Source organism: Nilaparvata lugens, chromosome 7 (assembly GCF_014356525.2).
Source record: "Nilaparvata lugens isolate BPH chromosome 7, ASM1435652v1, whole genome shotgun sequence".
In the NCBI taxonomy this organism is placed as follows: Eukaryota; Metazoa; Arthropoda; class Insecta; order Hemiptera; family Delphacidae; genus Nilaparvata; species Nilaparvata lugens.
In genome coordinates, this window is record NC_052510.1 from 52,193,778 (window position 1) to 52,221,253 (window position 27,476).

A 27,476-nucleotide genomic window follows, 5' to 3' on the forward strand; every position below is an offset into this window, starting at 1 on the left:
CTCCGACTCAAACTTCCATTTTTGTTTTTCATTCTACATCTACACTGAGCTTGAAGCCGTTACTGAAAGAAACAAAACTGTTAATATTTGAAGAATTGAAGGTATTTTGTGTTATCTCATGCAGTTTTCAACTTTCTGCATAGAAGTTCTTCTTTTAAACTTTCATATTGTTTTTAATTTTGTTACAAAAGGACGCAAGCAGGTAAGAATAGGCTACTCTTCTATTTTTTAACTTGCTGTAAATATTTCATGCCTGCTAAATTCAAATCCTCATATCTATTCCTGCTTTTGTACATGCACTTGCTTGTTACTTTTATGAACACTTCTTTATATTTTCCCTAATATTTTATTTGTTCAATGAAATTCCTTACAGCATTTGTGTTATTATGTAGTCTACTTATGCTACAACAAGTTTTATCTCAACTTTTACCAGTATAATAATGTTTATAATTTAAAAAGTTGTGCTCAGCCAGCTTCAGTTTTTGGTTGAACGTTTTTGAAATGAATAGTTTGCTTCTCACGTTTGTATAAATTATGGATGACAATCTATTTTGTGTAGCGTGATATACAAAAATTAGATTGTATTCCAAAATGTAGGTACTTATTAAAACCAATAAAATTATATATTGAAGTTATTGTATTAATTTATTAGGCTGCCTATATTACAATACTCAGTTTTATTTTAATCAAGTATTTTTACCAATCTTGTTGAGTTAGCTCTAACAACTATGTTTTTAGAGTCTCCTCTATTTAGACTAGGCTATAGTCCTTTTAGTTGCAATACGGTAGACTACGGTACCTTTTGTAATTCTTTTTAAGCTACTTATATCTATCTATCCTCATAGTAGATTAATGAAATAAACCTAATATAATGCAGGCCTACCTTAATAGTAAATATATATGTAGGTAATTGTAAATATATTACCAGTGCCCAAAATAATATTTTATACACCTAGTGCCGGTTGCACAAAAGCCAGTTAAATTTTAATTGTGATCAATTCCAGGAGAACCAATCAGAGGACCTGTCTTTTCAAAAACGCTTTCTGTGATTGGTTCTTGTGTAATTAATCACGGTTAAAATTTAACCGGTTTTGGGGCAACTGGGCCTCAGATCAAATTCTGTACAGAATAAGCTATAAACTGGTTTGTTACTGGCTAAGAAACATTATAAGTGGCTGGTTTAGTTTTGGTTTTAGCTTTTTAGATTAATATAGGTACTTGTATTTTGGGATGACTTTGCCTACAGTACTTTTCTAAAAGATTTCTCAAGCATGTAGCTACCCAACTAAATGAAACAACTTGAATCATGAAAATTATGTGGGTACCTATAAATATAGGCTATGTAATTCCTATAATACCGATATTATCATTAGGTACTGTGAAATCACACATACACAGTGTCCTAATTACAGTTGTGTAGTAGGTTGAAATGACTAAAATTTCAGTAGTTATCTCTGAAACTATACATTTGATCATGTTATACTTATATAGAAATTAATGCATTTTAAAAAATATAAACTTGTGTATTACAGGTGTCTAAAATAATCTAAAATGTCTCAGTTTCATTTCGATTTGAATTCTGCTTTAAAAATGGACGAGCCTACCAAAGGCCCGATTCCGCGATGGCAGAAAAAGGGCTTGGATTCTAGTTCAAGGTACTATTCTATTAGATAGTCTAAGTTAGTTTAAAAGTTAACGAGTTTATAGGTTTTAGATTGGTTTGATGTAGAATATTTTTGCAGCATATTAATTATTCATGAATCATACGGTACCAATAACTTGGAAGAAATTTAACAACACATCTTTATTAAAGTTCTAATTTTCTAATAATAGAGTAGCTTCATCAAAGTTGATGCATATCTGATCATTCGCCTCATAACTACGAGAAGTATAGGATACTTTCTTAATTTATCATAGATTTTCAGTTTCTAATACTGCAACTTATTAGGTTACCTGTTTCACTTCGAAATCATTTCACTGGATTTGGTCGTGGTAGAGAGGATTGAACGCTGGCTTTGAAATTCTGAGGCCCCAGGTTATATCCACAGCCGATTAAGATCTCTTACTCGGGCTTCTACGTGTTTCGGATGGACACGTTAATTCGTTGTTCCTGGCTACCTAAAAACAGTAGTTAATTCATGTCAGATGCCATGAAAATTGCCAGTTGCGACCTTAAAATTAGACCTGAAGTAGCCAAGTCACTATACACTCCTTCATTTATAAATTTCTCTGATGTTTTATAAAATAATATTCAATTGCTTTAATTTTATACTAAAATAACCTACATAGCCTACATCAATGTGTAATGTGCTCTTCCAAGGAGGGATTTTTTTATGAAGCCTATATAAGCCTTGGCCTGTTCATGGTTAATGAAATGTGATGATATCCTTGGGGGGGGGGATTCGAACACACAACCAGGCGCACCAAAAGTAGGTTCAAATTTATCTATCAATATTAATAGTTTTAAACGTTTTTAAAGTAGGTACTGACTTGAGACTTATGATCCCGCTTTCCCGCTAACACAACCAGTTCCGGAGGTGCAGAACATCAAGGAATTCCTGTCTTTGTCTACTCAACCAGGTGATCATGAGGCCCCGGAGTGTGGAACAGTTTCTGTCCTGGAAACTGTTACTGTTAACTCACAACTTTAGCCCGGTGAAGCCTACCTACTCTTGGCCAAGCTCTTGACCCATGAACCGCCGTCACACTTCTTCCTGGCAGTCGAGACAGGAACACTCCTGGCATTGGAGACAGGAACACTCCTGGCAGTAGAAACAGGAATAATCCTGGTAGTAGAAACAGGAACACTCCTGGGTATTGGAGACGGTGAGCACTTTTTCATATCAGGATAGTTTACAATAAGTCTGGATTTGACGTCATCAATTCAATTCAGCTTCAATTGAACCAACTTTTCTGTGTTTGTCAAACCTTACACTTCCATATTTTTTTTACAAAATATGTGAGTTATTCTCTTGCATTTAAATTTAAACAAAATAGGCCGACATGTTCATCGATATCGAGATGTAGTCGACAGTTACAGTACTAGCTTGGAGCAGAGGCAGAGATGTAAAATTTGAGGTTAACTTTGCTAAATAATTTCGTAGTTTTTGTCTTTGAAAGTTTAGTTCTAAATCAGGACTGAAGTACCTTTTCCTTGAGTTAAAAATGGTCAAATGCAATCAAATGAATCTGAACAATTAATTACAATAATACCAAGAATAAATCGATACATCGATAATCAATATGCATCTCGATAGATTAGTATTCATTGAACGATGACGTCAAATCCAGACGTAGTGTAAACTATCCTGATATGAAAGAGTGCTCACCATTGGAGACAGGAACACTCCATGCAGTCGAGATAGGATGATTTGATAGTAGTCGTTCCACTAGTACTTAGGGGATCGAAGTGAGCGATTGAATGACGACGACGAGACTGGTTCACCAGATTGGTGCACTACTCGCGCATCAAGCCCCATCGATATTCGGTTTTAAAATCCCGGACCTCCTGTTACTGGCTCTTTTCATGGCAACGTAACCGATCCATTTCCGTTCACCAAACGGTAGACTTATAAGGGTGACTTTAAGGTCCACTAAATGGACTGGCACCAACCACTACCTCCATAAACAAAGCTATAGTGCATGACAGGTGGTTGATGGTGACATGAGCACAGGTAGGGCTACTACACCAATAAAAAATTGTTGATTTCAGATGATTTATATCAGCTAGTGTTTTTATGATCTATATCAGCTATTATTTTTATGATCTATATCAGCTAGTATTTTAGTGTAGGAGACCTACCTCATTACCTGTGCTGACGTTACCATCAACCACCTGTCATCCACTATGGTTTTGTTAATGGAGGTAGTGACTGGCACCAACCCGCAGTAGAAGTCAACCAAGGTGATAGCCAGCTTTACCATGCCTGCTGGCTACCTACTTGAATGTTTTCTAGGCTTCAAAAGAACACAAAGCAATGTGGGAAATTAACTTTGCCCATCAACCTTTGATAAACTCAAGTCGGAATGGTCGTGGGTTCGAATCCTACGGAGAGCATGACTCTCTGTGATCGTGTAATCATCTCATCTCATTTCCCATGCACAAGTTACAAACGTATGACCTAACCTAACCCAACCTTCATCAAGCAAAAATTAATTATAAATTATACTATCGATTCTATATTAAAATTATACGCTAATAAATCCTCATTCTCATCTCTCAGTGTATCACAAAACTTCCTCATACTCGACTCTTGTTATTACTAGATTCCTTAACATTTAACGTATCCATAAGCCTCATTTTGTCATTCTGAATCATTTGGGTTCTAATAAAATCCACTACCATTACATACAAATTTAATTCCATTCAATATTATCATTTTTAATATTTAGTTGACAAATAAGTTTGGGAAATCTGAACCACGGCTTCCAGAGTGCAACTGCTTTTTGAATATAGAATAAACGACTAGAATTGAAAAAAAGAATAAAATAGAAGAGGAAATATCGAATAGCAATCTTCATCATTCCCTGGACAACCATGAAATTTTGTCTACAAATTTATGGTTTGAAAACTTAGTACAAGAAGTTTTGCCAGTACTGTGTAATGAAATTCAGTTTCTCTAATTTATCCTTTCATAGTTTCTCTACAGCTCTTTTAGATGATTTTTCACAGTGTAGTTTATTATTATTATAGATTGTGTGCTTTGATAATTTGTCTTCAATCTGAGATGTAGATGTAGTATCCCAAGTATTTAAAATTGAAAAGTTTTCTAGATTTGTTGAGTGGACAATGATGGATTTTTCAGTTTGAGGGTAGTTCTATGTATAGTTCTATGTATTTTTATTGATATCACTTCACACTTTTATTGTTCAGTCTATCAATTATCAATATATGCAGCTCTCAAAACTTGGAATTCTCAGTATGAAATTTTATATATCATAGAGACATGCCACTTCTTTGTTTCGTAGTTTAATCTTGAATATTGTCTATTCTGTAGCTCTTGCAGTTCATGAATAAAATATTCAATACTAATGATTGATGTTCTCAAACTTTCAGCAGTATCAACATAAGCTTGAATAATTCGCTGAAGCCTAGATCTTTCTCGATGAATGTGACCTCCAAATCTCCAAGCAGAAATAATGGCAAGATGGGTGGAGAGGGGGCTGGGGGCATTTTGAAGAAAACCCCATCCAAAACTCCCTCCAAGACACCATCAAAAACTCCAAAGAAGTCACCAGGTCAGTAATTTAAATATTCTTTCTAAAGGAGAGTTTTTGATGAAGTATTATGCTGAAGAAACGTGCTTGGTGACTGACATTGAAAGTGTTTTTACCATTCGTGAATTTCAACATTCATCGCATATGGATCAAGAATTCATCTACTTTGATAAAGCAAGTGCTTATCTTCTCTACACACCTGCACAGTTTGAAGGCTTTGCTTTTTTATCCGAAGTTTGATGTTTTGTACTGGTACCATGTAAAGTCAAGTTGAACAATTATGTTCTTGAACACAATAGGCAATTGGTACCTTCGACTTACATCATTATCCGAGGATTAAAGATCACCCTGAAGGTCTCAATTGAGTAAACGAGAGCCATAAAATCCTGATATTCTGGTCCTAGGGTATGTAATACTCCTGTAACAGGGCATGAGTACAGGACGGGAGGATGTTATACGGGGGGTGTAGAATTTATTCAAAATTCAGATTTCTAATAACAACTTGAGTTACGAGCAAAGTATATTGCCTGAAGTTTTCATATTGAAAAATTATTAGTGCCAGGTAGCCTGTAACATTTGAATATGCTTCAGTCTGAGGTTGAATATGTATGTCTTCACTGAGTACAATATTTCAGAGTATACTTTGCGGAATCAAATATGACTTGAATTTTCAACAAGTTTACTAACAATATTATCGTATCAGCTCTGAAACAGGGAGTGCATGTATCTTTTGTCTGTCGATTAAGTATTTCCTGGTTGAGATTGGAGTTGGAAATTAGATAATTTCACCACCAATCGATTCATATTAGGCTTATTAACTGTATCATTGGTAATTGAATCCCGATGACCACTTGACCAGCCCACAAACTATGGTAAATTGGGATTCACTCTCAGCAGCGAAATAGTGTATTACGCTACTAGCACAGAAAGTTAGTGTTTACGGTATGAGGACAGTTTGTTATCCGAATACCGTAAACACCTTTCTGAGAGAGTCGCGTACGATATTTTTAGTCACACTACAGGTATAGCTGACGCCAAAAAGTTAGGCGGTTTCGTGGGTCTCTTGTGCGTTCCAACAGCTGATGTTGTCAAGTAGAGTTGTCATCTAGCTTGGCAATAGATAGATGCATTGCATCAGCTGTGAGTAGGTACACCATGTGACTCACGAAGCCGCCTAACTTTCTGGCATCAGCTATATAAGAATAATAAATTGAATAAGAATGTTTTATGAGGGGGGGGGAAACTTTGATGTCGCATATCTCAAGAGCCAGTCGTCGTAGGGTACTCAAAGTGGGGTGGAAATTTCCGATCTCACCCTCCTGAACACAATGCACCATATGGCACAGTTGTCCAAACACATTTAAAAAAAAATCAAAAAGCGGCTGGAAAGAGTACCCTTTCCGGCCTTAGCCGGAAAGAAACTTGTTCTGACGTCAGACGAGAGTCGTCTGCAAACAATGTCTTTCAGATCTACGTAGGGACTGGAAAACAGCTGCTTTCTGTGCAGTGTGGCGAAAAATGATTTACTAGCGTGCAGCTCACATTTGTTACTGACATATTGTCAGAGAATGATTCCATACACCTCAATTCGAGGAAGAGCATATCCCTCAAAACAAACTGATTAAAGTAATAGATTGAAATTGTGCCTGCGTGAAGAAAAAAATCGTTCGTCACCTCGCAAACTACTGCCGTTCAATTAGTATTTTTCATTAAACCTACTCTCTAGTGTAGCATTGTGCATGCTTTGTTAACCACTAATTCAGTAGCTCAAATACAACCAAAATAGTTGTTTCACAATGTTTCGACTGTTGATGATCTGAGATCGTTCCTGATAGTCTGTTCTATGTATGGATCTAGGAAAGGTGCTGTTTAAGTTTTCCATAAACTTTTATTACATCCTGTACCTATATGTACATTATTCTCTTTCAAGATTTAATATAGTTTCTCCACCAGGATACGTGTCCCTGCGAAGCTATAATATGATGTTTTGCCTTAAACTTAATTATATTTTCTCATTTTGAATGAATAGGCTATTATTTATGTGATATTTTCGAGCTCAAAATTTAAGTGTTTTTATTCTTTATTTTGTGAATTTATAGTTTGTTTCATGTTTTTAAGAAACTTTTATTATTAATCCATCCAAATTTAAAATTGTTTGTTTTATTCTAATTTATATTTTAGATTGTGATTTGGTGTAGAAATTTGAATGGACATAACCTATAATATTTGGACAATTTAAAACTAAATTAGGAAATTGAAGAAGTTTTAGGCAATAGCCTGTTTTTTCTTTTCCGATTCTTGTATTTTTGCTAACCTTATAAATAAATAAACTTATTAACCTGAAATTATTAAAAAACTTATTTTGATGGATCACTGATATGATCCAGAGTTGTATTATATTTTATTTCTAGATTGGCACGTTCCTTAGTACACTATATAATAATAATTCTGCCACTTAATTCATGTTTATTAAACTTATGTATATTTGTCCACTTCTCAGCATGTTATTCTAAATTTATGTGTATGTAGCTTGAACGGTTAGCTTAGTTTGCATGCGATTTATTTTTGGCTGGAAGAGTGATATTGCACGTTGCAGGTGTGCTGAATCTGACGACTCCGGCTAAAGGAAGGACCCCGGGCGGCGGAGATCGCTTCATTCCCGACCGCAATGCTACCAACTTCGATCTCGGCCATTTCAGGGTGAGTGTGCTGTTCTTTTTTCGAAATTAATCAGTTTTCCGCCAAATTACTAAATTGTATCATGTAGGCTATACAGAATTTCACCCTGAACCGTAGATCATGTTCTTTCAGTTTCGTTAAGTATTGTAAAGTGAAGTATCTCGTAAAATATTACATTTTGGAAACATCAGAATGTTGGTATTAGTAAATTAGTCTCATCTATATTTATATAAAAGCGAAATGGCACTCACTCACTCACTCGCAGAACTAAAAATCTACATGACCAAATTTTGTAGGTATGTTCAGTTGGCCCTTTAGAGGCGCACTAAGAACGGATTTGAAAAAAAAATCCAAAGATACGCCCAAAATCTGCGTTTTTCCAGCGTTTTCTCAGCTTTATCGAGAACAAATGAACAGAAAATGTTAAAATTTAGTACCGTACAGAAGCTCAGCTAGGGTGTAATAATGTTGTGTTAGAAGGAATTTAAAAAATACGCCCAAAGATGAAATATGTCAAAGATACGCCCAAAATTAGCGTTTTTCCAGCGTTTTTTTGCTTTTTCTCAGATTTATCGAGAACAAATGAACAGAAATTGTTCAAATTTAGTACAGAAGATCAGCTAGGGTGTAATAATGTTGAATTAGAATGAATTTGCAATAACGTCAAAGATACGCCCATAATTAGCGTTTTTTGCCTTTTCTCAGATTTATCGAGAACAAATGAACAGAAATTGTTCAAATTTAGTACAGAAGCTAAGCTAGGGAGTAATAATGTTGTGTTAGAAGGAATTTGAAATAACGCCAAAGATACGCCCAAAATCTGCGTTTTCCAGCGTTTTTTTTTTGCGCTTTCTCAGTTTTATCGAGAACAATTGAACAGAAAATGTTTAAATTTACTACAGAAGCTCAGCTGGGGTGTAATAATGTGTTAGAAGGAGTTTGAAATAACGCCAAAGATACACCCAAAATTAGTGTTTTTTTTTTTTTTGCGTTTTCTCAGTTATTTCATCAAGTAATTGACAGAAAATTTTCAAATTTGGTACAGAGGTTTAGCTAGGCTCTGAAAATTTTGTGATGAGGTGACTTAGATATTTCATCAAAGATACGCCCAAAATCAGCGTTTTTCCAACGTTTTTCTCAGTATTTTGACTTTCTGATGGAATGAAGCATGCTCAAACGAAAAATGCAGGCGAGCGAAGCGAGCCCGCTGATCTCATCTTTGGACGACCCAGTCGGGGGTAGACGGATATGGCGAGAGAAGCGAGCCTGTCGGCTAGTATGATATAAATGTAGTATCATTTCATGGTTGAAAATGTAAATTCTGGTAGAAAATGTAAATCCTGGTAGAGGGGCCTCGAACTTTAAGTTTAATTATTTCTTTAATATATCAAATCTGTATTATTGATATAATTTGAAAAAACTAAGAGAGAACTGAACAAATTTCAATAATAATAATTATTATTAGGCCATAATTATTTTAAATATTATAATGATTACCTATTAAACTAGTTTTTCATCATTCCAATCATTTGAATGCTGAAAATAATTATATTAATGGTCTAATAACTTTGTTGACCAGTGTGGTGTTTATAATCTTCATCTTGATAATGGAGTATCAAAGGAATCTATACTATTATATCAAAGAAAAAATTCTGAATGAATGATTCACTCTTCTTTCTATGTATTTGTTCTGTTGAAGATGAGCTTTGCTTTTTTCTCTCCTGTGAATCCTATCTAAATAAAGTCAGAATATTGGTATTAATATTGTATGTTATATAATATGATGCGGTTTCATTGATAACTATCATTGTTAAGGTTATCATTAACGTATCATAGATGTGGTTTTAAAACGTAGCATAGAAAATACGTGTTGGGGTATTGTGTAATAATTATAATAGTGAGGTCTCGACCAACTCTCCCATGTGCTTTTGTAGCACAACAAAATTTAAAGTAACATATTTTATAATATGTTATAATTATAATTTATAATATTATAAATATTAGCCTATAATTATTATTATATGATTATTATATTAAATCAATATATTATATATTAATATAAAATAAATTTATATATTTATATAAATATATTATATTATAATTATTATATTATTATTATTATTTTAATCATATGTTATAATTTTTTGATTTGGAACAGATGCTGGATGAGCCAGTGGATGCGAACATGAGTCCAACACAGAAGGACATGCAACGCAACATGATGGAGAACCTCTGTGGTCAGGACATCGAGAACGCGCGTGTGCTAGCCTTTCAGAAAAAAGCTCCAGCTCCTCCTGATGTAAGTAATCAACTTCACATTATTAATCATGTTGATATCTTTTCTCAATCATATTGTAAAAAAGTCCATCGAATCCTTCATGCGAGGTAGTTCAACTGCCTCACTTTGATGATTGAATAAAGATGTTATATAATTAGTAAAAATACTAAACTTTCTCATGTTACATACAACGTAAAAATGCTACAGTCCGTGCAAACGTCAAGGCTATTTAAGGCTGAGCAAAGGCTAAAAATAAACTTTCTACTCGTGATATTTTTCAAAGTTTTTCGATTTGTATATATCATCAAGCTATCAAAATGAAAAAGTTTTCTCAGGAAAACATTTTTTCTTATCATTACTTTTTGAAATATGAGCGCCTAAAGTTTAAATTTTTGGGACAGAACATTTCAAATTCGGTAAGAGCTAAATCCATGAGATTTATAGGATAGATTCTTCATGGTATTGTTGATCTAGTAAAACAAAAATTTTCTGAAAATATCAATTTTTAAGATAGTTATTCAATTTACCAAAAATAACTCAACTAAAATTTATTTTTGGTAAATTGAATAACTATCTTAAAAGTTGATATTTTCAGAAAATTTTTGTTTTACTAGATCATCAATACCCTGAAGAATCTATCTTCTAAATCTCATGGATTTATATCTTACCGAATTTGAAATGTTCTGTCCCAAAAATTCAAACTTCAGGCGCTCATATCTCAAAAAGTAATGATCGAAAAAAAATGTTTTCCTGAAAAAACTTTTCAATTTTGATAGCTTCATGATATACAAATCGAAAAACTTAGAGAAATATCACAAGTAGAAAGTTTATTTTTATCCTTTGCTCAGCCTTAACACCGTCGTAGCGTAGCTTGAAATACGTGGTCGTCGTATCTCCTAATTTTAATCAATCTTCTCATTTCAAACTTCCGTAACGTAGATCAACATTAGGAGATATGTCGGTTATGTCTTTCAAATAGGCCTACGTATTTCAAGCTATGCTTTGACGGCAGTGTTAGATGACTTTTAGTTTGAAGCAAGGGACTCTATGACCAATGGTATTTCTTGAAAGAACTGGAGCACACTGTTGCCGTTTTCTATGCTGAATCCATCAAAATGACCTACCTTCGCTCTCTTTTCCAATCTTTTACTTACACAGTTAGCTCACAGGCTCTCTGGCTTCTGTGAAATCTGGCAACACTGTACTCCATAAGAACAATGCTGCAAGGTTTGGACAGACCATAGTAAAACATCCAAAATGTCATTCTTTACGTTACATTATTTTAGAGGTTCTTTTTACGGACTGTTATCTACTGTTAGTGGTTGTGAGAATTTTAAGTTGTTTTCTAGTGTGCTTGCTAGTATTTTTTTCATCTCTGTCCTCTTGTTTCTCTTCTTCCAACTTTTTCTTCTTTCACTCCTTTTATCTTTTTTTCTGTTTTGCAATTGGGTACAGACATTATCCCCAATAAAATAAATAAATTAGCAGTTCCTGTATTTTTATGTATGTGCTTTAGTGCAGTAGCATATATACAAAGTGGATGAAAAGTCTGAGAACGGCTTTATATCTCATACAAAAATGTGATTTCAAGGTGGTTGTCAATTGTCATTGGGGATCCTTCTCAAATTGGAAATATCAACTTTACTATGACTTTAAAAATATGGTCCGCCATCTTAGATCCGCCATTTTGCATGCAACTTTATTTTTTAAATAGGAAGGTGATCATGCGATACATGATTTCGATATGGAATTCAAGACAAAATGGATGGCGAAAACCGCACATCGATATCTCAAACCGTTTTGGTAGATATTCACATTTAATCAATACCACTTATTTCATTTCTGATTTGCATGCTATTGATTAATAATGTGGATTTCTTCCAAACAGTTTAAGATATCAATAAGCGGTTTTCGCCATACATTTTGTCTGGAAATTCCATATCGAAATCATGTATCGCATAACCCACCTTCCTATTTAAAAGAATTATTATATCGTATGAGATCGAGTACATCACATCATTTTATTTACAAAGTAAAAGTCACACATTTAAAATCAGTGCGTCAAGCCATTGGATGAAATTTGGTGTTGCTTGATGCACCTCGTCAAGGTTTCCATTAAATTTAAAAATTGGACATTCTAACATTAAATGATTGATTGTCTGTGTCTCAGCGCCACATTCACATACAGCAGTGTCAGCAAAGCCCCATTTAATAATAATAATTTAAAAAGAATGAAGTTGCATTCAAAATGACGGACCAGATTTTTAAATTCATAGTAAAGTAGTATTTTCAATTTGAGAAGGATCCCCAATGACAATTGACAACCACCTTGAAATCACATTTTTGTATGAGATATAAAGCTGTTCTCAGGCTTTTCACCCACTCTTTATATATATTATTTTTTCAAAGCTTTTATGTAGGCCTATTCTGTTTTTGGCAAATGAATAATTTCAAGTTATTTTCGTTGTAGGGGCACACGAACTCAATGAAGGTGGTGTACAGCCAGTCGAAGGCGGGCACCGGCTCGAAAGGAGGCGCTGGGGGTGGCTTGGGGACGTCGCGCTACATCTCACAGGCGCCCGACCGCATCCTGGACGCACCCGAGTTGGTCGACGACTACTACCTCAACCTGATCGACTGGAGTCCGGCCAACGTGCTGGCCGTCGCACTGGGCGTCAGCGTCTACCTGTGGAACGCCGACTCGGGCACCATCGACCACCTCATGGATCTGGACGGCGGCGGTGCCGACTATGTCAGCTCGGTCAGCTGGGTGCAGGAGGGCAGTGTGCTTGCTGTCGGCACCAGTCTCGGCCCTGTTCAGGTACGCTACATCTCACTTTCTTCAAATAAAATATTTTTCAATTAAATACTTGATGCACAGGCACTTTCCGAACTCTCACTACATAATGACTGTGTAAAGGGGCACTTACCACTACCTCCGTAAACAAAGCCGTAGTGCATTCGTGTGATGTCAGCACAGGTAGGGCTCCAACACCAATAAAAACTAGCTGATATATATCAGCTGAAATCAACGAATTTTGATTGGTGTAGGAGCCCTACCTGTGCACCAAGTATTTTTTTAATCCATAACTCAAACGGACAGTGCAGTGACTTTCCTTTATTCTGTAATATAATATGATCAAATATCGTCATCATATCTAGTCGAAGGTCTTCTAGACGAATATTTCTCTATCTAGTCGAAGTTGAAGGAATGAATTCGTGGTTATAATTTTTATTTGAGGTTATGTTTGTGTTCAGCTTGTTAGTTGTTATTATGTTTTGTTTGTTACTTCCAAATTGAAATTAATTAGGTTAACATGAAATTAAATTGAAATTGAAAGATTCAGTTTCAACCTTCTTTAACCTCAAAATAGTTCCAGCAATCAGTTTTCATAACTCAAATACAGTATGAGTAACGCTAGTTCGCCTCCATGGTGCACATTGGTTAACGCTAAATGGACTTGCAAATGATGGCGGTCAGACACTTATGTTCTCCTGACCAAAAACTACACAACATCTCAAGAGATTGGAAATATACAGTGTATATGTAAGCATTTCATGCTTTATATGTAGCCTACCGTGTATCTGTCATACGCTAAATAAATAAAATTAAATTCGAATTATAGATTTGTTACAGACATTTAGGATTAGGATTGTTTCGATAGTCGATCACTCAAATGCGTGAAATTGATTTTCGTACCAGATTTTTTCTCTGACAAGATCTCTGTTGCTACATATTTTACTGTAAAACTAGCCCAAATATGTAGTATCATGGTATACATGGTATACATAGTATGTAATATAGTATATATAGGGTTACATCCACCTCTTACCAAACGTAGATGTAACATCAACTGTCATTTCATTTCAAATCATTTTTATTTCACCACCTATATCATAAGGATGACATCACAAGGGTCAACTGCGGCACGTAATGTTGAACTATAATAAAATGACGCCTCAAGGAGAATGATAACGTCGATAAGATTAGATTCAGTCCAAGTTGATGAGCTTTTTGCTTGTGCTTGGGTAATGTTATACGATGTTGAGGTGATCCGGGCTCCTTGATATCCATGACCTGGGCGGGACTCGAATTCAAGACCAGGTGGAAGTTGCAAGCCTCATACCACTCTACCACACCGGCTGGCAAATTGATGTGGCACTGGGGTTTGATACTACAACCTTCCGATTACTTGAAGTCTTTTCCCCACCTTTTTTCTCTCAGTTGTGTCACAATATGTGATTCAATTTGCAAATTAGACAATTTAAGACAAAATTAGGAAATTGAAGAAGTTTTGGTTAATAGCCTGTTTTATTTTCCGACTATAGTGTTATTTGCTCTAATAAATTAATAAATAAAGTGTTATTATTATCGTGGTAGAGTGGACATTACTGTCCAAACTTCACCACATCAACAAATAAAAACGTCATTCAATTCTATTTTATAATTAATAATTGATAAATTTATATGTAATTCACTATTAATTGATTTTCAAATGCATGTTTATAAATGGCTGAAACTGAACTATGAAGAGTATTCAAAAAAATCTTCCAATCAAACCAGCTGTTAGAATGATATCTGTTTAGCTGATATCAATCAGCTAAATAGGCGGTTTCACTTGCATGACAAAATCAATGTTCTGTGTATGCCAAGATGGCCGACTCTGATCTACACTTCCCTTTCCTAACTGTTCCTCCACACCTTCCTTCCTCCAAGGATAATCCTCTCGATAACAGAAGATGCGTATGTCTGTGTGGGAGAGAGACAGAATTATTTCCAGCTGTGTAATCTAGCTAGACAATTTAATCGATTTGATCAACATAATCTGATTTGTTGATATGACATGATAATCCTCACTAAAGTGATTAGTGAGTGTTATTTTGTTATTCAATTTGGTTTGTATATAATCTAAATTATATATTTTTTTTGTTTTCAATAATGTTGAACCTGAATTCAAGTGTATGGAACATAATCTACTTTCTGGACTATTTAAAGTGTATAAATCAAAATTCGGGAAAGAAACAGTTTTGGGCTGTGCCTGTTAGTACTTCCCCAATCATTTTAAAGAATTGTGTTCGGTTTATCAAAAGTAAAATGCAATTAGAATAACCATAATATAATAATGTGATGTAACTTCATAAATCGGCGGTGTTTCAACAAATAATTGTCGATTCTTTTAGAAGGATATAAAATATCCTTCCCATTAACACACTACCAGCGTCTCACAGCTTCACGGGAAAGAACTACGTAAACTATCGGCTTGAGTTAACAGTAAAAGTTGCGACATAAACGCCCTATACCATGGGATATCAACTTATGCTATTGTTTCTCTATGGTTCTATTTATATCGCTTCCATTGGATATTTGAAATAATAATAATTATACAGCAATATTGTTAAACAGTTGAACTCGTATTACACTAGGACACCATACTCGGACACAAGTTATTTGAGGTCACCAGGAATCACGGAAAAACTCCTGAATCCAACTCTTTTTAAAAGGGAAGGTGGTCTAATGTGACATGATTTAAATACAGAATTTCAAGAGAAAATTAATGGCGAATATCGCAAATCGTAATCTCAAATATTTACTAAGTTATTCATATTCTGAGATACTAATAAATCGTACAAAAATGAGATAAATGAGTACATTGAAAACCTAAGAACTATCAAATTACACTTTTTTAAGTGTAATTTGACACTTATAGTAACTAACATCTACTCAGATATATAACTAACTTAACTTTGAAAAAAAGGATCTTTTAGATTTTTAATGTTCTCATTTTTCATTGTTTTGTTGCGTTATTTATTAGTATCTTTGAATGTGAATAACATTGAAACGGGTTGAGTCTTCTATGTGCGGTTTCCGCCATTCACTTACTCTTGAAATTCTGTATCATATGACAACCTTCCCATTTTAAAAAATGAAGTTGGATTCAAAATGGCGGGCGGATCCCAAGATAGCGGACAGACATTTTGAAGCGACAGAAAAGTAGTTTTTTATTAATTCGAATAGGATCCCAATGAATCCTACTGTCAAATTATCCTTGTGAAAGTAGTATTAAGCTGTTTCCATTTCACTAACTCTGTAAAACCTAATACAAGTTGCGAATTTCAAAGATCAATACAACAGTAAATGAGCGAGTTCTCCAACCCAGTAGGGTCACTAATTACCTTTTATTTAACCAACTCTGTATAATACAAGTTGCGATGTGATCAAATATCAATAAAACACTTTTTGTGTAGTTGAGAAGTTGATATTGTGGTAATTATTCATATTAAATAAAAATCTAAGAAATTGTCAAAAACCACAGATTTATTGATAGTTAGAAAGACCGGTTTCGGTTGTTACACCATTGTCAATCTCTGATAATCTTATGGTTTTCAAAGATTATCATTAAACTGATGGTTTATCAGAGATTGACAATGTTGTAACAACCAAAACCGATCTTTCTAACTATCAATGAATCTGTAGTTTTTGACAATTTCTTAGTATTTTTATTCAATCAATACAACAGTTCATGAGCAACTAGTCACGTTATAATCACTGTTGTGTAATGTTTGTTTGCAGGTGTGCGGCCTGAAATGGTCGCCGGACGGCCGCTACCTGGCGAGCGGAGGCAACGACAACCTGTTGAACGTGTGGTCGGCATCGGCGGGGCAGCTGGTGGCCAATGGGGGCCAGCCTCTCTACTCGCTGAGTGCCCACCAGGCGGCCGTCAAGGCGCTGGCCTGGTGTCCGTGGCACTCGAGTCTGCTGGCCAGCGGCGGTGGCACGGCCGACCGACACATTCGCTTCTGGAACTGCAACACCGGCGTCTGTCTCAACTCCGTCGACACAATGTCACAGGTCCGTCTATACCATACTATGCATACGTTCTGGGCGAATGATTTTTTCGGCCCTCAGTTCTTCACGATATCAGCTCATCTATAGTGAGGTCCACGTTATAATCAAACATTGTACGATCATATGCTGATAGTGAATGTTTTTGTGATTTTTCTGGCTTCAAATTTATCAAGTTTTTAAAATATTTTTCAATTTATTAATGCATTTAATAATTAATATTAATATTTTTCAAGTGTAATAATAATTTGTTTCATCTTTCTGATCAACCGAGATACAAAATTTTTAGTATAATGTATATTTAGACTGTAAATTTTTGTGATCTTTATAAGAGTGTTTTCATAACCTCATTTGGACTATTTTTATCAAAATTAGGGAGAGGAACAGTTTTGGGTTTATCCTGTTGATTCTCTCCCAATCATTAATTTGATGTTGTGATTAAGGAATGTAATAAATGTAGATGTAAATATAATGGCAGTGAAGAAAGAAGGAGAAAAACGTTGCCGATCCTCTGTCTTGTCAATGCCTTCTATAGACGGTAGCTGATACAGTTTTATTGATGTAAAGCCGTGTCCACACTGAACAAATGTTCGTCATTCATATTCGGCAAACATGTTTGTTGAAGAGATCAGGGACAAACATTTTAAAAAGTTTGGACAATCATTGTTTGTCAAACAAAAAATTACTGTTTTCCAAACATTTTCAGTGCTGACAGCTGTAAAACAAAACCTGTTCTCCCCACTTACAAATATTTTGTTTGATGATGCGTCCACACTGGCCCACAGGCAAACATTGTTTGTCAAATATAATAAAATTTGCCCAAACATATTTGTCGAACATTTGTTCAGTGTGGACACGACTTAATATTAACTGTTAATTTCCGTTTTAAATAATTATATTTTATTGAGCAAGAAATTATATTTTTCAATAACTTCATAATGAATTTTCATAACTGAGATGAAATACCTTGTTAATTAATTATCAATTCTACATTGTTAAAAGACGATCTGGCAACAGAGCAAAGCGAGAAAGAGATAGCGCTATCCGCTCTGTTGAATGATAGACAAGGATACCAATACCATTGCTAATCAAACACTGCCATTATGACGTGGACCTCACTAAAGTGCCTATTTTGGCCATTTAGTTAGAAACTGAAACAAGTGGAAATTTGAGCCGTTTATCTGTCCATACTCACCGTATCATGACATCACCTAAGGCTGGCCACTAACGGTTTATCCACTACCTCTGTAAACAAAGCCATAGTGCATTCCTATGACGTCAGCACAGGTAGGGCTCCTACACCAATACAAATTTGTTGATTTCAGCTGATCTATATCAGCTAGTGTTTTTATTGGTGTAGGAACCCCACCTGTGCTGACGTCACCAGAATGCACTATGGCTTTGTTTATGGAGGTAGTGGTTTATCTTGCACATACTCATTTTCATTATGAACGTTTATCATCAGCGAGAGGCTTCTAGCATAAAATAAACAACCAATAACAATAAATAATAAACGACTAAAAAATTATAAATTATCATGATGGAATAATAATTAGACTGCAAATAGAACAGCGAAGAAAAATGAACAACAAAAATCGTAGATACAAAAACCTAACTTCACAAAATTTAGCTTGAAACCTTTCGCTGTGATGACACAACAATGTATGCTATAATTTGTATCATGCATGTTGTTTAACTGTTAGTGGTCAGCCTAACATACAGTATTGGACTCATGAAAAGATCCCTAGCTGTTCGGTGTAGAGGCGAGCCGAGGTAGAAGGAAGCCGATTGCGCATGTCTGGTTGCTGTATCCATAATATTATAAAATCTGGTGTGGCGCACTCACACAACTTTCCTTGCAGTTATGAAAATTGATCACCTGACACTAGTGTTCCCGCGAATCTCAAGTCTACTATTCAAAGATCTAAGCCAGCTGGTGACAGGACAATAACGTTGCAGACACACGAAGTCTGCTATCTCTTCATAGTGAATGATGTAATAGAATCAACAGTTGCCAACTAACAGTTTGCAATTTAATAATCTTATTTTATCGAACATCGAGCTTATTTTCAATTTAAGGTGAAAATGTTACTGAACATTAATTGTAGAGATTTTTATGCTCAATCTTTTCCACTTGAAATTTTTTGTTTAAATTGTATGTGAAGCCTGATAATTGGGAATCTAAAATCAAACTTTGCATAGATGGGGTGGAGCTCTTGGAATTTTTAACAGATATTGGACTTGTGGCAGTTGATAAAGCTTATCAATGACTATTCAAAATATGAATTTGATCAAAATCGTTGGAGTCGTTTTCGAGAAAATCGCGAAAAACCCTGTTTTTGACAACATTTTCGCCATTTTAGTGCCTACCTACTCAAATCCAAGTAAATCACTCTACAATAATTTTATTAAAGCACTCTACGTTCCAGTTTGACAGTGATGCATCAAGATGTGAGCCGCGGCCGGTGAAGGCATTAGGCCATCTCATGCACGCGATCCACTGTCTCCAGACTCTTGGCAGCGAATAATTATTCCGCCATCTTGAATCGCATTTGATCAAAATTGTTCGTGTCGGATCCTTATCCTTCACACGCACACCACACACACACACACCACACACACACACACACACACACACACACACACACACACACACACACACACACACACACACACATACAGACCAATACCCAAAAACCACTTTTTTGGACTCAGGGGACCTTGAAACGTATAGAAATTTGGAAATTGGGGTACCTTAATTTTTTTCCTCACCTATAGTAATAGGGCAAGGAAAGTAAAAATTACGGTATGCAGGCTGGTTAACTCAAATAGCTGGATACAACTCAGCTGGGTGATCGCATGTTATTGCTATGCATGGTAGCGTATTGATGCTGTGTAATCTGTCCAGGGATTAAGTTGTGGATCCGGGTCTGTAGTCTGCATCCTGTCACCTTAGTTAGTCACTAAGGAGAAGAGAGGTCTCTCCTCCTCATAAGGAGTTCCACATGTTACTCTTCAAGTTTACAACTAATCGTTTTCAAGTTTTTTGCGAAAGACTTTTCAAGTCGTCTATGCCTAGAAATGAGAAAAGTCATGAGCTATGAAGTTATTATGAATGATACTAAAATATTCCATCAATCCTGTCTTTATTCCAGCATTCTATGATTAGAGTGTAAATACAGGGTGATTACTGGGAAACGCATGTTTTTCAAATAACGAGAACTGTTGCAAATCAGAGTGAAAATACAGTGTACAAAATATGAAATTTCAAAATAAAATTACTTATAATTTATTATTTGAAAATTACATCTCTAAGGTGGTGGCCTGCTGCTTGGATACATTGTTGAAGGCGTTCTTTAAAACTTGCTACGGATTTTGCTAACATGTCTCTAGGAATGCCGTTGATTTCCTGGCTAATAGCTTTTTTAAGTTCCTGTATTGTTCGTGGTTTGTTAATGTACACTCTAGCTTTCAAAAATCCCCACAGAAAGAAATCTGGAATTGTTAGATCCGGTGAGCGAGAAGGCCAAGTGACATCACCAAAACGCGAGATCACTCTTGTAGGGAATGTTCGCCCAAGGAATTCCATACTAATGCGAGCCGTATGTGCTGTTGCCCCGTCTTGTTGCAACCATACATTACGTATCTCCATATGTTGACGGCGCAGTTCTGGCAAGAAATATTCTTCCAACATATCCAGGTACCGTTGTGCATTCACTGTGACTGTTCTGCCATCGTTGTCTTCAAAAAAATAAGGACCAATGACCCCCTTTTCACAAACTGCACACCACACAGTCACACCTAAGCTATGATGAGGTCTCTCTGCCAGTATTTGAGGATTGTCTGCACACCAAAATCATAAATTCTGTTTATTTACTGCTCCGTCCAAGTGGAAATGCGCTTCATCACTCATAAGGATAACTGCATTGTCATTTTCTTCCAAAATTTCACTCATTCTGTTACAAAATTGACACGCTGTCTCTTATCTGCTTGACTCAATTGATGACATACTGCCAGCTTGAAAGGATGGAATTTAAGATCTGTGACCCAAATCTTTCTCACTGTTGATGGGCGAAGTCCGAGTGCAGATGCCCGCTTCCGGATTGAGCGGCTAGGACTCTGAACTGTTGCAAGGCGCACCCTTTCAACAGCCTTAGGGGTACTAACTGTCCTGGCAGGTCCAGGAGGTTTCCTCTTAAGCAAAGATCCAGTTGTGTTAACATTATGTATCCAACGCAATATCGTGTTACGATCAGGGATAGCACCATGCCGTGCAACGTTAACATGTGCACAAAAGTCTCGCTGAGTCTGAGTAACTGAGTTCACCATTTGCGTAAAACCGTCGCATGACGAACGTACGATGCTCAAGGTTCCACATCTCGGCTACAACTGAAACTGCACGCTTCCCCCTCCACAGCACTACAACTTCCCGCCGCCGCAAATCGACATTCCTTGTATACTACGCAAGTCAAAAACATGCGTTTCCCAGTAATCACCCTATACTAATGTAAATAATTTAATCTATATTTCAATTGTAAATAATTTCATTATTAAATTATACACGTATACACAGAGTGATCCGTGGTCTAGTGCATAGAGATCTTGCATAGCAACCTAGAGATCCCGGTTCAAACCCGCTCACAGCCAACAGTTTTTGAACAGGTCACTCCAGTGTTATCGGATGGGCACGTTAAATTGTCGGTCCCGGCTAAAGTATGACAGTCGTAAGGCCCATTGACGGCTTTAATGATATATTGAGGCGAGGTAGAACTTCCGTCAGGGACTCTCCACCAATAAAAGCCATACGAATATTATTATTTTTTCAATATATATTTTAATTACAGAATGTTTGAGCTTTAAGACATTTCTCATCACAAACACTGACTGGGATGGGATGGGAAGGGATGAAATTAAAACAGTAATTGTTCAGCAATAGTTTTTTTTAAGATGCGTATTCGAATTTATATTTTCAGGTTTGTTCGATACTGTGGTCCACGAACTACAAAGAGCTGGTTTCCAGTCATGGCTTTGCAAAGAATCAGCTCATCATCTGGAAGTATCCATCCTTATCGAAGGTTAGTATCTTCTCAAATCACAGGCATTTCAAGCCCACTAAATCAAAACTTTATAGAATTAATAGAAAATGTTGCAATTGTTGCTACGTGACTGACCCGTAGCACCAATACAGACCCATATTAAAGCAGTGACAGACCCATATTAAAGCACCAATTACTGTACTTTTAAAATCATGCAATATATATCTACATATCAGGTCAAGTAGGCTTTTATTGTGAAAGTGTTAATTGTAAGCTCAAAATTTGAGTAGTTTTACAATATTTTGTGTATTGTAATTTTTTGGGTACGGTATTCTATCAACCTATCCAAATTTTTAATTGATATCTTTGTTTCGATAAGCAATTATCAAGGAGAATGAATATAACTATAGATGATGTGAGTATGAATTTGGACTTTGTCCAAACATTTGGACAATTTATGAAACTAAATATACTAAATTTTAAATTGAATTTATTGAGTAAAAGACACACTTTACATTTTCAATGTACAATACAAGTAATATCAAACAAATATAATGAGCCCCGAGATGATCCGTGTGGGGTTCATCTATATAAAGAAATTAAATAATAATGATATTATAAAAAATCTGGTGCGCACTCACACAACTTTCCTTGCCGTTATGAAAATTGATCACCTGACACTAGTGTTCCCGCGCATCTCAAGTCTACTATCCAAAGATCTAAGCCAGCTGGTGACAGGACAATAACGCTGCAGACACACGAAGTCTACTATCTCTTCATAGTGAATGATTTAATAGAATCAACAGTTGCCAACAGTTTGCAATTTAATAATCTTATTTTATCGAACTCTGAGCTTATTTTCAATTTAAGGTGAAAATGTCACTGAACATTAATTGTAGAGATTTTTATGCTCAATCTTTTCCATTTGAAATTTTTTGTTTAAATTGTATCTGAAGCCTGATAATTGGGAATCTAAAATCAAACTTTGCATAGATGGGGTGGAGCTCTTGGAATTTTTACAGATATGGGACTTGCGGCAGTTGATAGAGGTTATCAATGACTTTTTTAGGTATAAATTTGATCAAAATCGTTGGAGCCGTTTTCGAGAAAATCGCGAAAACCCCTGTTTTTGACAACATTTTCGCGATTTTAGCCGCCATCTTGAATCGCAATTGTTCGTGTTGGATCCTTATACTGTAAGGACCTTAAGTTCCAAATTTCAATCATTCCGTTAATTGGGAGATGAGATATCGTGTACACAGACGCACACACACACACACACACACACACACACACACACACACACACACACACACACACCACACACACACACACACCACACACACACACACACACACATACATACATACAGACCAATACCCAAAAACCACTTGGACTCAGGGGACCTTGAAACGTATAGAAATTTGGAAACTGTGGTACCTTAATTTTTTCGGAAAGCAATACTTTCCTTACCTATAGTAATAGGGCAAGGAAAGTAAAAAATTAATGATAAACATAGGTAGAAATAACAATAAAAAAACTTCACCAAGTATAAATAAATCATAATTGCTACAATATGAGAAAAAATATTTCGTGCTGCAGCCGAGCAGTCTTCATTTCACTGCTATTCATTAATTTAGAAAATTTAGACCAAATTGAGAAACATAAGAGATGTTGGGTAATGCCTGTTTTTTCTAAATATCGTATTTGTTTGCTTTATTCAATAAACTATTTATAAACTGTATTGTTTGAAAGCCAGCGCCTTATAAATTCAAAATGGCCGCCGTGTATTGTTCTGAATAATGACCAGAGATGGGGTTGTATGTACTGTACTTGAAATTTGGTTTCCAGTTTTGTCACAATCATTTTGTTAAAAAAAAAAACAATATTGATAAAATTGCATTCTTGGTAGCGAATCTTCAATAACCAATGATTATATAGTGAGATTCATTTTAAGGCTGTGCAAAGGCTAAAAATAAACTTTCTATTGGTTATATTTAACAAAGTTTTTTGATTTGTATATCAAGCTATCAAAATGAAAAAGTTTTCTCAGGAAAACATTTTTTCCCCATCATAACTTTTTGAGATATGAGCGCCTAAAGTTTAAATTTTTGGGACAGAACATTTCAAGTTCGGTAAGAGATAAATCCATGAGATTTAGAGAATAGATTCTTCATGGTATTGTTGATCTAGTAAAACAAAACTTCTCTGAAAATATCAATTTTTAAGAAAGTTATTCAATTTACTAAAAATAACTTTTTGTTGAGTTATTTTCGTTCATTTTTTGTAAATTGAATAACTTTCTCAAAACTTGATATTTTCAGAGAAGTTTTGTTTTACTAGATCAACAATACCATGGAGAATCTATTCTCTAAATCTCATGGATTTATTTCTTACCGAACTTGAAATGTTCTGTCCCAAAAATTTAAACTTTAGGCGCTCATATCTCAAAAAGTAATGATCTAAAAAAAATGTTTTCCTGAGAAAACTTTTTCATTTTGATAGCTTGATAGTATACAAATCGAAAAACTTTGAAAAATATCACCAGTAGAAAGTTTATTTTTAGCCTTTGCACAGCGTTAAACAGTCATCATTGATTGAATGGGAGCATTGATGTTATCCATGGGGAATTTTGACAATTTTGCAGAAAATTTAAATAATTAGACAATTTGCAGAAAAGTACCACTGGCTCAAGCCCAAAACGGTTTCATTTCTTATGTATACAATAGTCCAAGTGTAGCTAGGTTATGTGTCACTGTCACATCATTGAATTGCACTACAAGAACAAAGATTTTCAAGTAAAACGAAAAAAAGGTTTTTATAGGTACTTCTAAAATAAATGAAATCTATATTATAGAATCTTAAAAAGTAGAAACTTATATGAAATATTGTAGAAATTGTAGATCAAGAAACCAAAAACACTATTTAGCACTTGTTTTTCATTCAGGTCTGTACAAATAATAAATCTGTTTGTTCATATATTTTTATATTTAGACATTCAATTATTCAGAATTACACTATTTGTAGAAAAGTAACACAGGAACAAGGCCACAAATGTTCCAATTCTAATTTATACAACAATGCGAATGTAGCTATGTAATTGTGCAAATAGTGTAGGCTACTAATAATTTTATTATTATTATTAGCGTATGACTTTCAATGGTGGGGAGACCCAAGGGTAGTTCCACCTCGCCGTATATAGCCGCTACCTCTGTAAACAGTTTACGGAGGTAGTGATAGGCATAGCTCAAAGTTCCCTTAAGTTCCCTTATGGGAAACATTGGGAAACCAGACACTAAGGTTATAGTGAGCATAATACTTTAAATTTACACTTCTAATAATTTTCACTTTTACTAATAATTGACTTTGAAAATAATGATGATGTGTGTTATTTTTTCTTATAATTTGTAAATATTGTGAATTGGATTGAATAAAATTTGAATTTGCAGGTGACAGAGCTGACAGGACACACTGCGCGAGTGCTACACCTAGCCATGTCCCCTGACGGCAGCACGGTGATCTCGGCCGGCGCGGATGAGACACTCAGACTGTGGAAGTGCTTTGCGCCCGACCCCGCCAAGAAGAAGGAGGTCAAGGAAATGAAGAGTGTCACCAGCATCTTCAAGCAGGGAATTCGATAATCTCCACCCAACAACGACAAACCAAATTAACTTATCATCATAAGACTAAACTAATCAACAACCAAAAATAGTGTCACTGCATTTTAAGACTACTCCTGCTTTGCGCCATAGCTAGTAATAACGGCAAAATTTGCTTGCTGAATGAACTTTTCTTCGTGATGGAGTGAGGGAGACAGGATCGTTTTGATGAGGGGGGGGGGGTTTATCGTAACAAGAAAATTCACAAATTTTCAAAACTTTGACTGAATTATATTAATTTGTGACTAAGGCCTGGTTAAAACCACTCAGTTATTGAATCTAATGAACCATTAAATTTATAGGTTTGATGGTTCATTAGATTTAATAAGTGTTCATTAAAATACTCCTGCTTTGCGCACCATTGCTATTGATAACAGCGAAATTTGCTAGCTGAATGAACTTAGCTTTGTGTGGATGGGAGGAGGGGGGAAGTTTTATCGTTTTTCAACAAGAAAATTTACAAATTTTCAAAACTGACTGAATCATTATAATTTGTGACCAAGGCCTGGTTAACATGACACTTATTAAATCCAATTGGATCTTTATTAAATTCATAGGTTGAGTGGTTCATTAGATTTAATAAAGTGTTCATTGAAACTATATTAAGCCTCGATTTCTAGGACTCTTGTTTAATCTAATGGACCATTAAAACTTCCGATTCTATGTAGATCTAATTTTCTATTAGATTTAATAAGTATCTTAGAAACTGGGACAAGACGTGACCTTTTTAAAATAAGCGGAGTAAAATTGTTGAGTTGCAAAATATTGACAAATTAAGAATTGTGACCACGAACTTGGAAGAAGCCGAGAAATAAGTCCTAACGTTCTCACGTATATCTATGTTGTGTAGTTTGTCATATTAATCAGGTGTTGAAATTTGTGACCTGTTTGTTTTCTTCGAGCTTTGAAGACGATCCTAGTTTTTAAGTTTATATGTGTGTAAAAGTCGTGTTCAGATTGTGCTAATATTGAGGGGAAATAATGTTGACATACTGTGTAATCTTGATCTATCAGAAAAAATATATTGAAAAAATGTCAAAATGGGTCAGAAGAGCAGTGATCACAAAAATTATATAAGATAAATATTATTATTGGGAACTTATACTACCTTTCAAATTTATTCTTATTGCTTATTTTTCACTATGGCATCACTTCTGGCACAAAACACAGGTATAAATTTTTGATCTGAAATTAATCAGAATTATCAAATCTGCCAGTATATTTATAAGAATAGTTTTCGTAATACCCAAAAAAATAAAATTGATAAATATTTGAAAAAACTTATCACAAGAACGTTCTTCTTATACCGAAGACTGATCCACAAATTTAAAAATGTTTTTCATCACAATGCTTCTCTGGCATAGGAATGTTTTGTCTTACTAAAATCTACAGTTCCACATGATAATGAAATAGTCTAGATTCATTATCTAACAGGAATAAGAATGAATGAGTGACCTTACAATTGGACCAACAACCCCTCAAATTTACCAGCATGGTCACCAATTGAATTTTTATTCAGTTTTTGATGACGTCCCTATTTTGCAATCTGTGCTTTTCAATGCGTTGCTCCTATTAGGTCATACTATGTGTATATATTCGTGTTTTATATGACAAGACTTTTTACATGCTCAATTGACTATTAATGATATTGCCTTGTATTATAGAAAACATTTATGCTACTGAAATTTTTGTAAAGCATGAAGAATTGTATGGAAATCTACTTTGTAATTTGAAATTTTCAATAAAGAATGTCATCAAGAAAA

The 27,476-nt window shown here is 35.1% G+C and overlaps 1 protein-coding gene across 1 annotated transcript; it reads left to right on the plus strand.

The window, feature by feature from the left end:
- LOC111046109 (cell division cycle protein 20 homolog) lies at positions 1-27,476 on the plus strand. The gene is given in 10 exon segments (XM_039433094.1): positions 1-202; positions 1,533-1,655; positions 5,057-5,238; positions 7,814-7,917; positions 10,055-10,195; positions 12,645-13,088; positions 16,157-16,166; positions 16,708-17,024; positions 21,992-22,093; positions 25,504-27,476. Coding segments are annotated over 9 exon segments (1,596 nt in total). The 5' UTR covers positions 1-202; positions 1,533-1,551; the 3' UTR covers positions 25,696-27,476.